Raw genomic sequence first — 15,053 nt, 5'->3', positions numbered from 1 at the left:
CTTCACGTGGCATGGGCTCCTCATGGAGGTGCAATGGTAACGAGACCTCTCCGTGCAGAGGCAGCCCCTAGGGCCGATCCCCTATAGAGGTGCAATGGCGGCAAGGCCCCTCTGTGCAAGGGCGATCATATGTTTTTTAGGGTGGAGAGCCAGGCTGCGGGGGACTCGCCTTCACTGATGGCCACAAGCGCCTGAGTGAGCATTATCCTATCTCGCCGGGTTCGAATGCGAATACAACAGACCAACCAGAGACACAACACTATCCCAAACAAACAGCAGGCTGCGAACAGTCCCACACCCACCCATTCCTTAAAAAAGGAAAATGCTCTAGCTAGCCATGCGGTAAATTCTCCAAGAGTCACTGGATCCACTCTGGTTGCATTCAGCTGCAGGATATTCAACTTCTGCTTAAATATCCCCTGGCAGCCTCTGCAAGATCCTTAAGTATTTTATAATCCACCATCTCATAATATCTTTGACGCGTGGCTGGATCTTCAAACACCGGAAAAGCTGTGGGTACCTGAGACCAGACTTCTCTGGGTATGAATGTACACTTTGGCGGTTCCCGAACCGCAGCGCCAGGGGGGGCGCTAGCAATAAAAGCGGAAGTCTGAGTACATGTTAAAGCTTTTGATTTAGCAGAAGCACAAAATGGCGGACGAGCACCCGCAGAGGCACAAAATGGCGGACGAGCACATGGGGAACTGCCATATCGTCCTCTTTCATATTCGGCAGCTGCTTCTTCCAGATCCGCCTCCTCCTTGGGATTCAACTCATCTTGAGACAAATAAAGCGCTTTAAATTCATCTAAAAGTGGATACAATCCTGGCGTTGCATCCGATTTTTCTATTTGTTTTTCTCTCTTTTTCCTAGGATTCTTAGGCCTATCTACCGTAGTCCCTATATTTTCACTTTCTGACGCACTATCTTGATGTATGCTAAGAGCTTTACGGCCCATCTGTACAATATCTTCGCATTTCCCTTCTCTTAAGCACGAATGTATCATTCTCCATAACGGAAACGTGCCTCGAGAGAGCTCCCCCATTTTGTGACGATCAGCCAAGTCCTTCCCCAGTTTTTCCCAAGATGGAACAGTCAGGCTTCCAGACACCGCAAACCATGGGGCGGCACCATCAATATCCTGCAACAGTTTACTAATAGTTTTATGTGAAATCTTAAGTCCTCGATCGTCCAGAAGGGCTTGGATGGGCTCATGGAATCCAACGGTTGGTTCCGCGGATGAACTATTCCCCATAGTTCACTCTCATATATGAACAACTTGCTAAAGCGGGAAGATCTCTGACCTATCTAATGGCCAGGGGAGACACACTCGGTCGGGCTGATGGCACCGTAGCCACACGCAGACAAAAAGTGCGACAGCTACGAAGAGAACGAAAGCGAAAATAAAAATCTCGGGCTCTATTGCAGCAAAAACATACCTAAACTGGACTACTTAACGGCAGTTCACTCCGTGTGTCGAGTTCTGAATCGGTCCTCCATGCGGGGCGCGCAGGTTCCCGGGTTTCGGCACCACTTGCGGCGAGCCGCTTCTGACCAGCAGAATGACGAATCACCACACGCTAGATTCTTCTCGCATCACACTTTATTGGAGTACAGCTTGGTTTCGGGCGGATGGAAGGAAGACCCCGTACGCTCGAGCCTGTCTGCTTATATAAGGGCTTAAGGACTCGTGTAAGTCCCTGATTCGTCCGTATGGTTATCGCATTTCGCAAGCCGGACTTTGGATAGGCCACTGCTTCAAAACCTGATTAGCATATTAGGTGCATACGCCCTAGCGGCATACTTAGTGCATGCGTAATGGCTATCCGGCCGCGCCCTACACCTCCCTTATTTTTTTTGCCTCCATTCTCTCTTGAACTATTCAAATGAGCTTTAATACCTACCACTGAAACTGCTCTTTTCAGAGTCACCAGTAATTGTCTTGTTGCGAAATCCAGGGGTTAGTTTTCTCACCTTACTTGACCTTGGAGCAGTGTTTGATACACATGACTGCTCTTGTCAGCACTCTTCTGCTTTTCCTCCTTTTTACTCCCCTTCACTGCTTTCTCCTCATTTCCCCAACCTCCATATGTTGGACTGTTTCAGAGATCAGTCCTGAATCATCTTCTCTGTACTAAGTAGTTTCGTCTAGTTTCATGGCTTTAAATGCTATCTATATGCTGCTCTTTCCCAAATATATACTTCCACCTGGAACACTACTCTAAACTCTGAACTCATACATCCAGCTGCCAAGTTGACACCTCCACTTGGATGTGTAATAAGCACCTCAGATATAACACGTACAATAATGAACTCCTAATCCCACCACCCCACACCCCCTCACACAAAACAACTTTCCTTCCTTTAGTCTTTGCCATTCCAAGAATGGTAGTTCTAGCATTCCGGTCGTTTATGCTCAAAAACTTTGGAGTCATCGTTGAATTCTCTCTTCCATAACCCACATACGATCCATCAGCAAATATTTTTGCACCACCGTCACCTCCTAAATTTAAACCTGGAGATTTGCAAGAGTCTTCGTGCTCCACCTCTTGACTCCTGTAGTTTATTTCTCCAGAAAGCAGCCAGAGTGATCCTTTTGAACTATAAGTCAAATCACTTCATTCCTCTGCTCACAACTTTCCAGTAGTTTCTTTCCTGCTGACCCGAAGTGAAAAACAAATTCCTTAGTTGATCTGGCCTCCAGTACCTCTCTGACCCCATGTCTTACTCCCTGCCCTGTTACTCACTGTGCTTCAGTAACACTGGCCATCTTGTTATCCCTTGAGCACACCGGGCACACCTGTGCATCTTTCTGTCCTCTCTACCAGCAGCACAGTCTCTCTCAGATATTTGCATGGCTAGTTCGCTCACCTTCTCTAAAACTCAGCTTAATACCACCTTAGTAATGAAGCCTCCACTGAATGTTCTGCCTAAAATAGTGACACCAGTTCCCCTTACTGGTGTGACCTCAAGCATCTGCTTATCATCTCGTATTCTCATTTTCTTCATTTGCTGAATGAACCTGTTAAATAGTACAGCAATACCTCGTGGGGATATCATGAGGATTAATGAGGTGATGTATGTGAAGTGTTTATATAGTTCCTTGGACCACCGTAGTTAGTATTTATTTTCTTCCTTGTCCTTATAAGGCACTTCCTTGTTATCAGTTCTCCCTTTCTACTCTTGGATTTTTTAATTTGTTTTTAAATTTTTCTGTGTATTCATTGCTTTTTTCTTTGTTTCCATAAATATATTTATTTATTTTTACTTTCGGCTGTGTTGGGCCTTTGTTCCTGCACGCAGGCGTTCTCTAGTTGCGGCGAGCGGGGGCTACTCTTTGTTGCAGTGCGCAGCCTTCTCATTGCGGTGGTTTCTCTTGTTGCGGAGCACGGGCTCTAGGTGCGTGGGCTTCAGTCGTTGTGGCACACGGGCTCAGTGATTGTGGCTCGTGGGCTCTAGAGCACAGGCTCAGTAGTTGTGGTGCCTGGGCTTAGTTGCTCTGCAGCGTGTGGGATCTTCCCAGAACAGGGATGGAATCCATGTCCCCTGCGCTGGCAGGCAGATTTCTAACCACTGTGCCACCAGGGAAGTCCCTCTTGGATGTTTTTAAAACTTACTGATTTATTTATGATCTTTCCAGTTTCTGTTATTGGTTCAGTTTTGGTAAATTATATTTTGTTAAAATTTTCAGAATTTTATATTGTGATGTTCAGAGAATTTCTTTTAATATCTTTTAAATCTTTTTTCATCTCTAGTTATATTATCTTTTGCTTTTTGTTATCGTAACTTTTATTTTTTTGCCTTTTAAATTATCCTTGCCAAAGCTTTATCAATTTTGTTAGTCATTAAGTGTTTGTTTTTCTTTGTTGATCCTCTGTTTTACCTTTGCCATCTAGCTCATTAATTTCTGTTTTTATCTATATTATTTTGTTTCTTCCACCTTCTTTGGGTTTTCTTACTCTTTTGTAAAATCAGCTTTATTGAGGTATCATTAACAAGTAAAATTCAAAGATATTTAAAGTGTACCTTGTGGTGATTTGATACCGTATTTTGATAATGTATACCTTGTGGAAGGATTTCCCCCGTGTTGTTAATTAACATATCCATCACCTCACATATTTATCTTTTTGTGTGTGTGTGTGAACATTTAAGTTATACTCTCTTAACAAATTTCAGTTATATAATACAGTGTTATCAACTATAATCACCATGTTTTACAGTCGATACTCAGACTTTATTAATCTTACCGCTGAAAGTTTGTACCCTTTTACCAACCTCTCCCTATTCCTCCTCCTCGCCCCTGGGAACCATGTTCTAGTCTCTATTTCTATGAGTTTGACTTTTTTTGTTTTTTTTTAAGATTCCACATATAAGTGATACCTCCAGTATTTGTCTTTCTGTGTCTAGCTTATCTCACTTAGCATAATGCTCTCAGGATCCATCCATGTTGTTGCAAATGGCAAGATTTCTTAACTTCTCATGGCTGAACGGTATTCCACTGTGTATATGTATACACCACATCTGCTTTATCCATTCATTTATTGATGGACACTTAGCTCGTGTCCATATCTTGATTACTTGTGCTGCAGTAAACATGGGAGTACAGGTATCTCTTCAAGATTCTGTTTTCATTTCCTTTTGATACATTCCTGGAAGTGGAATTGCTGGATCATACGGTAGTTCTATTTTCAATATTTTGAGGAAACTCCATTCTGTTTTCCATAATGACTGTATCAGTTGACACTCCCACAGCAGTGCACAGGGGTTCCCTTTTCTCCACATCCTCATCAACACTTATCTTTTTTGTTTGTTTTTTTGCGGTATGCGGGCCTCTCACTGCTGTGGCCTCTCCCGTTGCAGAGCACAAGCTCTGGACGCGCAGGCTCAGCGGCCATGGCTCACGGGCCCAGCCGCTCTGCGGCATGTGGGATCTTCCCGGACCGGGGCATGAACCCGTGTCCCCTGCATCGGCAGGCGGACTCCCAACCACTGCGCCACCAGGGAAGCCCAACACTTATCTTTTTGATGATAGTCATTTTTTTTTTTTAAGATGATAGCCATTATGACAGATGTGAGGTGAAATCTTGTGAATTTGATTTGCGTTTCCCTGATGGTGAGTGATGTTGAGCACCTTTTTATGTACCTGTTGGCCATTCGTATGTCTGTTTTTGAAAAATGTCTATTCTATTCCTCTGATTATTTTTCAATCACGTTTGTTTTTTGGCTGTTGAGTTGTTTGAGTTCTCTATATATCTTGGATATTAACTCCTTATCAGATATATGATTTGCAGATATTTCCTCCCATTCAGTATGTTGCCTTTTCATTTTGTTGCTGGTTTCCTTTGCTGTGCAGAAGGCTTTTAGTTTGATGTAGCCCCACTTCTTTATCTTGCTTTTGCTTTTTTTTTTTTACTTTTTTTTTTTTTGGTGTCAAATCCAAAAATCATTGTCAAGATTGATGTCAAGGGCTTACCCCCTATGTTTTCTCCTAGGATTTTTACAGTTTCAGGTCTTATATTCAAGTCTTTAATCTATTTAGAATGATTTTTGTATATGGTATAAGATAGGGTTCCAGTTTCATTCTTTTGATCTACATGGGACAGTAAAAAGAGCACAGCTAGACAGGTCTTCTCAGCACATGTGGAGTTTCTGGTTCTCTTCTTTAGAAGTATTTTCTCTCTCCTCAGGACATTCTCACAGTTTCTGTGTTAGTGCCCTTAGTTCTGTAAACCTCACTTGAACTTCTGTAGCATCTCTAGGCTTGATGATAATATCATTATTATTGTATAGTCAGTGATGAATATTTTGGAGCTTGCTCACCAGTAGCTTGCAAATACAGAAGTGTTTCTAAAAAATCAAAGTGGAACATATTATGAGTTTTGTTTCTTTAAAAATTTTTAATCTTCTCAGTTCTGACAGCATCAGCAGTGATGAGGAAGAGCTGAGGACTTTGGGAAGCAGTGGTAGTGAAAGCAGCACTCCAGAGAACATCGGGCCTCCTTTCATCATGGATGAGAATAGTTGGTTCAACAAGTGTAAGAGAGTTAAACAAAAGTATCAACTAACGCTGGAACAGAAGGTATTTATCAGTTGTCAAAAGTAATTTAATTTGGTTCTAGTACTACCTTTAGACTGTCACTACCAAAAGATCTTTTAGCTGTATAGAAGTATTTACCTATTGCTACTTCCTTTCTGTTCTTGGATTGCCCTCCTTTTAATTAAAAATCAGGGCCTGGGCTTCCCTGGTGGCACAGTGTTTGAGACTCCGCCTACCGATGCAGGGGACACGGGTTCGTGCCCCGGTCCGGGAAGATCCCACATGCTGCAGAGCGGCTGGGCCCGTGAGCCATGGCCGCTGAGCCTGCGCATCCAGAGCCTGTGCTCCGTAACAGGAGAGGCCACAACGGTGAGAGGCCTGCGTACCGCAAAAAACAAACAAACAAACAAATCAGGGCCAGTTTTAGGAGAGGCTTTTGTTTCTTAAATAATTTTATGTCTTAATATATATAATAAGCCATTTATTCTTCTGTATGCAGTTTCATTTGTCTGAGGTATTAGTTTCTATGATTAATTTTATAAAGGATTATTTGGTTTATGAAAATGCAGTGATTGCCTAAGAAATTCCATATATGTGTCTCACTCTTTTTTTAAAAATCAGGTATTTTAGCAGCTCTTGTGTGTTAAGCGCTGTAGTAGGCAAAGTGGGGTACATAACAGAATGGAATATAAACTCTATCATCTTGAGTTGTAACCTCTTCTTTTTCACTGTATGATTTATTTTCCTTCCTACCCTTCCTTTCAAATTATCATTATTCATAGATGAGCTGTGTAGGGAGAGCCCAATGGAATTATCCATAGAATTATCAGAACAATAAAAAATACACTGAGGAAAATGGTTACAAAGGAAATTTACAAATATGAAGAGATTTCCTGTAGACAAACAGCTGCTAGTTAGAAATATAAAGAAAACTTTAATGCCTTGTTAAAGGAGAATTCTGGTACCAGCTACCAGCCGGAAGTCACGCTATGATAACTGAAAGCCTTTACATTGCAAAAATCTGAAAATGCCAAGTAGGATAAAATTTGAAAGAGTTTCATACAGAGCTGCTCTCTCAAAGAATAAGAGCTCACTAAGGACTGTAAACAAAGAAGGGCCTAAAAAATAGGAGCTCGCTAAGGACTGTAAACAAAGAAGGGCCTCACTAAGGACTGTAAGCAAAGAAGGGCCTGGAATAAGTCATGAGTTAAAGTCACTGCAGGCTTCTGGGGTGGGGGTGAGGGGCCATTCCCTTAACCTAGGTACCTGTGTTTTAATACCAGCCGGGGAGCAGCAAACCTAGGCTCGCTATCATTCGAGTTGGAAACTGAACCTACGAGGCAGGATGCGCTGCAAAATGGCAGAGTAAGCACAGAAATTGGCAAATAAACCTTGACTACATGAAACAGCAACAGCAATATTAGTGACCATTATGGGGTGGCAGTGTTGTTCTGGGGTATGATTAACAACTTGCTTTGCAGAAGAATTAGATAAGCCCTGATTTGTAGCATTTGCTGATTTCTCTGGGATGAATACTCCCATCATGGCCAACCTAAAACTACCAATTTGATGTCACTGAATGTAGAATCAGGAAGAGAGGCACGGTAGCACACCGTTATATAGTTTTTCTACCAGGCAGACACGGTAAATATAAATGACTTGAAGAGCACAGATTGTAATAGTAAAATATAGTAAAACACTTGGGAAACGATAGATTTTGTAGTTATTCTGTTTTTTGATATAATTTACTTAATGGTAAGTTTATAAAATTTAATTTTTTATAATAGCAGTGTTTTAACAGCTGAATTACAAAATATCTGAAGCTTAACAATTAGTTCAGGCTTCAGCCTACCCTGGGAAGTAAAATGGAAGTAAAACATTATCTAATAGTGTCAGAAAGAGAGAGAGAGGGTGATTGAAGCTAAAGCCTTTTGAGGTCTTTGTATTACAGCAAAGGAGTGTAGACACATTTTTTAATGTGTATTCCTGTTTCCAAAGTTGCAGTTAAAAGAAATAGAATATTTAGCTTTTAAACTAATAATAAGAAAGAAAAGAAATAAGGAAAATTGATTAACAGAATAGCAAAGAGCAAATGAGAAAAAATAAGGATGGTATAAAGAAAACACAAAATAAAGTGGTAGAAATAAATCTCAATATAACCAAAAGAGTCAACATCACCATAAAAGTAAATGGTGTAAACTTGCCAATTAAGACAAACTCTTGGGAATTCCCTGGCAGTCCAGTGGTTAGGACTCTGTGCTCTCACTGCTGAGGGCCCGGGTTCAACCCCTGGTTAGGGAGCTAAGATCCACAAGCCTCATGGTGAGGCCAAAAAATAATAATAATAATTTTAAAATTAAGAGAAAAAAAGACAAACTCTTAAATTATGTTTTAAATCATTAATTTTAGTTATATGCCATCTGTAAGAGGCATACATAAAAGAGGGACACAAAAAAGTTGAAACTAGGAGTATAAAAATAGAGTAGGCAAATACTAACCAAAATAATTCTATACCAGTATCATTCAAGATAGACATTAAGGCAAAAAGCATCATCAAGACTAAAGAAAGAATTGCCTTTTTAAAAAAGAACAATTCACCAGGAATGTTGTTTAACAGTGCTGAACTTACATGCATTTAACAATGTAGCCATGAAAAATATGAGATAGAAATTATTAGAATATCCATGAGAAATGGATAAATCCATAATTATAGTAGAAAATTTTAACATCCTAATAATTACAGATTAAACAGACAAAAAATTGGTAAGGATGTAATGAACAACACAGCTAGTAAGCTCAATCTAAAATATGTTAAATGCTAACAATTAGAACACACATTCTTTTCAAGCACACATGGGACAACTATTCAATTTTTATGGACTATGCTAGATCACAAAACAAATGCCCTTAAATGCCAAAGAAATGATGTAATAGTGATCACAGTGCAATAAAGTTAGATTCAATAGAAAAATTTTACCAATCCCTGGTTGGGGAACTAAGATCCCACATGCCGCAGGGCATCTTTACACCCTGAAGTACACCAATGGGGATTTAAAAAAAATAAAGTCTTCTAAATTTTGGGTCAAAAAAGAAATGTGGAAATACTTAGAAATGAACGGGAGTGAAAACAATGCATACTCTTAGTACTAAGTTGCAACTTGTTCAGTGCTTGGAGAATTACTTATCTTAGAAAAGAAAGAATGAAAATTAAAGAGCTAAGCATCCAAGAAGTAAAAAAAACAAACCAGTTCAAAATAAGAAAAATAAGAGCAGATGTTAATGAAATAGAGATACAGAATTAGTAAAACCAAAAGCTGATTATCTGTAAAAACTAATGAAATATACAAATCTCAACCATAATTAAATTTAAAAGAGTTAAGGCACAGATAGACAATTTTAAGAATTAAAAGAGAATAGACAGGGACTTCCCTGGTGGTCCAGTGGTTGAGAATCCGCCTTCCAATGCAGGGGACACAGGTTCAATCCCTGGTTGGGGAACTAAGATCCCACATGCCGCAGGGCATCTGAACCCGTGCGCCACAACTAGAGTGCCTGTGTGCTGCAACTACAGAGCCCACGTGCACTGGAGCCCGCATGCCACAACTACAGAGCCCACACACTCCGGAGCCCACGTGCCACAACTACAGAGCCTGTGCACCCTGGAGTCCGCACACCACACAAAGAGCCTGCGAGCCGCAACGAAAGATCCCGTGTGCCGCAGCTAAGACCCAATGCAGCCAAAATTAAATAAATAAATATTAAAAAAAAAAAAAAAAGAATAGGCAGCATAACTATAAATGCAGTGGAGACCCCCAATAATTATTAACGAATAATTTTAGCAATTTTATGTCAACACCTTAGAAAACTTAGATGAAGAATTTTTATAAATATTACTTCTCAAAACTAATAGACCTATAATCATTGAAAAAATTAAGCAAGTAGTTTAAAATCTATTCCCTCCTCTCCCCAGAATCACCACACTTGTTTGGTTTTTGAGGTAAATGATACCAAATGTTCAAAAGGCAGTAATTCCTATTTTATACTGACTGTTCTTGAGAATAGGAAAAGAAGGGATATTTTCCAATGAGTTTAGGAAGTCAGTATAACTTTGATACTCATGTAAAGTCACGTGAATTAATACAGGATGTGATTAATATAAAAACCATAGTACGAACCATTTGGTGTTATCTAGTAAATGTGGAGATACGTGTGGCCTGTGGCCCAGCGACTCTGCTCCTAGTCATGTCTCCTAGAAACTCTCAGATGTGTGTCCCAGGTGTCTCATAACTGACTGTTCACAGGAATATTGTTTATATTAAGAAAAATCTAAAAGGATCCATATGGCCATTGATAGGAGAGTGAATAAATAAGCTGCAGTATTCATGCAACAGAATACTATCCACTATTGAGTGATGAATGAACTATAGTTAGACTCACCACTGTAGATGAAAAAGCAAGTTTCAAAAGAGTATAGATAAAACCCATCCAAACTAAATATATTGCTTAAGATGACATACATTTGTGGTAATGCTAGAAGGAAAAGCGAAGGGATGATAAACACAAATCTCAGGGTATTGTTATCTTTGCAAAGGAGGCAGGGGATGTGATCAGGGAAAGACATTATAGGGGCTCTGAAAGTATTGGTAGTTGATCTAGGTGCTGGGTATTTAAGTATTGTTTAATTACTGATGTTTATAAATAATCATATTTATATAGTTTCTTTTAAGCTGTGTATACCTACAAAATTTCATTTGTAAAAATTAACTTTAGGGACTTCCCTGGTGGCGCAGTGGTTGAGAGTCCGCCTGCTGATGCAGGGGACACGGGTTCGTGCCCCGGTCTGGGAGGATCCCACATGCCGCGGAGCGGCTGGGCCCGTGAGCCATGGCTGCTGGGCGTGCGCGTCCGGAGCCTGTGCTCCGCAGCGGGAGAGGCCACAACAGTGAGAGGCCCGTGTACAGCAAAAAAAAAAAAAAAAAAAAAAAAATTAACTTTAGTTTTTGAGATTTTTATTATGGAAAAAACAAATATTTGAGAATTGTCAGGAAAAAAAATCTGAAAAAGAAGTTTGGTAACAGGAACAGTGTTAGTTACTATTAACATGTATCATGAAGCCAAAATAGCTAAAGCAGTTTGTTAATGGCACATGAAAAGGATAAGAAATGGAATAGAAGAATACTCTAAGAAAAAAAGATTCTAATTGATATCCTGAGAGGAATTTTAAAGCACACTGATCTAAAAAGAATAGGATGCCGTGAGAAGGGAACAGTCAGAAAACACACAAAAAAAACTGGAAATGAAAAATAAGATTCCCTGAGTTCAAAAATTTAGTATAAGGATTTGGAGGATAAATTCAATGAAGACTCCCAGAAAGCAGAGCAAAAGGACAAAGAAACAATAAACGGGTGAAAAGAGGATCTTTTCAAAGATCCTCTTTGAAGAGAGGATCTGTTCAAAAAGTCTCATATCTATTAGGTGTCTGCTGATAATAATAGCTAGGAATTCTACATTGCATACAGGGTACCAGCTAGTATTCTAAGCACTGTATTAGTTCATTTGATCTTCCCAGCTAGGTACCCTTATTGTTCCCACTTTTTTAGATGATGAAAATAAGGCACAGAGAGATTAAGTAATTTACCCCAGGACACTTAGTTTATAAGTAGTAGAACTGAATATGACACGGTATAATCCCTAAGCCTGCAGGCCTAACCTAGACATTATACTGCTTCCCACTAATTTGTTAATGCTAAAATGTTAATAACTGTTTTTGAACAATAATCACAGAGAGGCAGCTTTATAATTGATCATTCTGTAATTAGGTCTGTATTTTGAAGCTAGGAGGCATTGAGAGTGTTTATCACTGTTGTGGAGCTTAGAAATTATAATGTTTTAACTAAGTTTTACCTTAAATTACAAACATATTTTATTGAACTTTAGAGAAGAGCTTCAAATAATGGAAAACATATATTAAATTTTTAATTCAATTAAAGCTTTTTTTTTCTATTTCTTCAGTGATACTTTGAAATTGTTTCATTACAATATAGATAAGAATAACATTTAAGCTACTCAGCATTTGTCTTCAAGATACATATTAGAATTTTGCGCTTGCTATATCTTGGTGATCTGTATTTCCAGGGTTATCTTGAAGAACTCTTACGACTTCGAGAGAACCAGCTGTCTGAATCTGTCACTCAGAATAAAATACTACTACAGAGGATTGAAGATTCTGATCTGGCTCATAAATTGGAGAAGGAGCAATTAGAATATATAATTGTGGAGCTTCAAGATCAGCTGTGAGTCCTTTTGGAAACATTTTGGCAGTAAAGTTAAGAAAAATGGCATGTGTGGCGTAGGATTCAAGTTCCAAGAAGTCTGATTGCCTTCTGTTCTTTTTCACTTACTCTTTTTAAAAAGTTTACTTTTTCCTTATAAAAGTAATCATGGTCACTGTAGAAACTTTACAAAATATGGGAAGAAAATAAAAATCACCTTCAGTTGTGCTATCCAGAGTTAACGCGATAACTTGGTGTGTATTATTCCAAATGCACGTGCATAGTTTTTAAGTATTTATTTAGTGATTGATTGATTGATTGCAAAAAGATGGTATATAAGGTCATCTGTTCGAAGTACACTGTACTATTTAAGTACAGTGCCATTATAGAAACTGTTTGTTACCAGGTTGTGCCAGGATGTCACTAAGCACAGTTTAGTAGAGCTGACTTTTTTTCATAGCAAGACTTTTTTTGATGAAGAAAACTGTGTACTGATCTACATTCTGGTACAGCTCCTTAACTTATCACTGTTCAAATCACTTGCACTAACCATACCATTTTGTCAAACTTAATTTTATCAATTAGTTGTTTATGGTGAAAAATCTTCTCATATTAATATTTACTTAATCTTAAGGATGACTTTTAAATTTTTTACTTTGAAATAATTTCAAACTTTCAGAAAAGTTGCAAGGATAGTACAAAATAATTCCCACATGCCCCTTCTTGGATTCACCAATTTTCAGCATTTTCCACATGTCATAATTCTCTCCCTCTGCTTGTATATACAAACATTATTTTCTGAACTACCTGAGAGGTTGCATACATCATTATCTCTTTACCCCTTAGTACTTCAGTGTGTTTTTCCTAAGAACAATGGCATTATTTTAAATACCCACACTTCGGCTCTCATTTTAAGAAATTTAAATCAGTAAAATACTTCTTTTACCTGTAACTCATATTTCACTTTCATCAATTGTCCAAGTAATGTTTCTTACTGCTTTTGGTTTTTTGGTACAGGATCCAATCCAGGATCACATTTTGCATTTGGCTGTCATTCTCTTTAGTCACTTTTAACTTAGAATAGTTTTTCAGTGATTGTCTCACATGAGATTGTTATTTCTGAGAATGCAGGCTAGTAATTTTATAGACTATCCGTCCATTTGAGTTTGTTTGCTTTTCCTTGTGATTAGAATGAGCTTATCCATTTGTGGCTGGAATACAGCGTAAGCAGTGTGTCCTCAGGATATCACATGCAGAGGTCAATGAAGTCTGTTGACCTTTTATTAGTGATGTTAATTTTAGTCATTTGGTTAAGGTGTTTTTCTCTTCTGTATAGTTACTGTTGTTCCTTTTGTAATTAACAAGTAATTTGCAAGGAGATACTTTGAGACTAAAAGCATAAAAAATGATTTTTTTAAAGTAAAGTTTTATTAAGGAGCATAAAAATTAAATGTTTTCTGGGAATTTGTATCTTGATAAAAAGAATTATGTTCGCATATTGTTTTTTACTTTTTTTCTAATTTTTTAAACGTATTTTAAATTTTATTTTTTGGCTGCATTGGGTCTTTGTGGCTGCATGTGGGCTTTCTCTATTTATGGCGAGCAGGGGCTACTCTTCGTTGCGGTGCATGGGCTTCTCATCGCAGTGGCTTCTCTTGTTGCAGAGCACGGGCTCTAGGCACGCAGGCTCAGTAGTTGTGGACCCAGGCTCTAGAGCACAGTCTCAGCAGTTGTGGCGCACGGGCTTAGTTGCTCTGCGGCATGTGGGATCTTCCTGGACCAGGGATCGAACACGTGCTCCCTGCATTGGCAGGCAGATTCTTAACCACTGCGCCACCAGGGAAGTCCCATTTTTTTCTAATATCTTAAAGAGAGTGTGTCGTATGGGGTATCAGTCACTGAGGGGCAGATTAATACCTCCCGTAGCCCCTCACTACTATAAGCAGAGAGAAGAATTTTATGAAGCCAACAGTAGAGATTCCTGGTTATTTCTTTACAATTAAGAGATTAAGAAAATAATTTTTCTTTTGCAAATAATACTGGTAGTTTGTCTAAATGCTTTTAACTTATAAATAAGTATGTAGTTGGTTTTTATTTCATCACAGAGAGATTTTCATTTGAAGAATTAAATTTGACTGTATCACATTTATTTTGCTTCTGATAATTTAAAGGAAACAGTCTCAAACTTTTTAGCTTGAAAAAGAATATACAAGTTACGGTTTTATCTTACTTTTGTGGTAGAAGTGTCGTTGATCTTCCTGATTTTGCAAAGAAACCTTAGAGTTATTTTTAATCTATTTAAGTTACTAGAGCAAAAAATAAAAAATTAAGGCCACTGGTGAGAATTAGACTTGAGTTTAGAGGTTAAAGATTTATTTTCACATACCATGGCTACAGTCTCTGGCTAGGTTGTAAATTGGTGTCTTACAAGGTTCCTTTGTACAAAAACCATCACAAGAATACTTAATGGAAGAGTAAGATACATGCCTTCCAGAATGTTTACGATTTACTTCGTTATCAGAATCATATTTAAGGTGCAGATAATCTCTGGGCACCTTGAAACTATAGGGAGAGAGTGGACATTTTTTCCTTCCTGATATTTTTTTTACCAACAGTTAGGAAGGCCTGCAGTCAGAGTTGGGCACTGAAGTTCCCTTTGTTAATCCAGAGGAGATAAAAGTGGCCTTGAGAAGATTAAAATGTATAATGTATAAAGAAAAAGGTCAGAAAAGGAGCATTAAATA

General features: G+C 38.7%; 1 protein-coding gene across 3 annotated transcripts in view; it reads left to right on the top strand.

Annotated features, from left to right (window-relative positions):
• The window catches only part of RUNDC3B (RUN domain containing 3B), a 155,615-nt gene that overhangs the window by 96,379 nt on the left and 44,183 nt on the right, over positions 1-15,053 (top strand). For all 3 annotated transcript variants that reach the window (XM_032642152.1, XM_032642151.1, XM_032642150.1), the window contains 2 exons: positions 5,911-6,079; positions 12,173-12,330. In XM_032642152.1, the coding sequence (XP_032498043.1) occupies positions 5,911-6,079; positions 12,173-12,330 (327 nt within the window). The remainder of the gene's footprint in view (positions 1-5,910; positions 6,080-12,172; positions 12,331-15,053) is intronic.

This window comes from Phocoena sinus, chromosome 9 (assembly GCF_008692025.1).
Source record: "Phocoena sinus isolate mPhoSin1 chromosome 9, mPhoSin1.pri, whole genome shotgun sequence".
Taxonomy (NCBI): domain Eukaryota; kingdom Metazoa; phylum Chordata; class Mammalia; order Artiodactyla; family Phocoenidae; genus Phocoena; species Phocoena sinus.
Note: the sequence above shows the minus strand (reverse complement) of the source record. Positions and strands in the feature narration are given on the sequence as shown.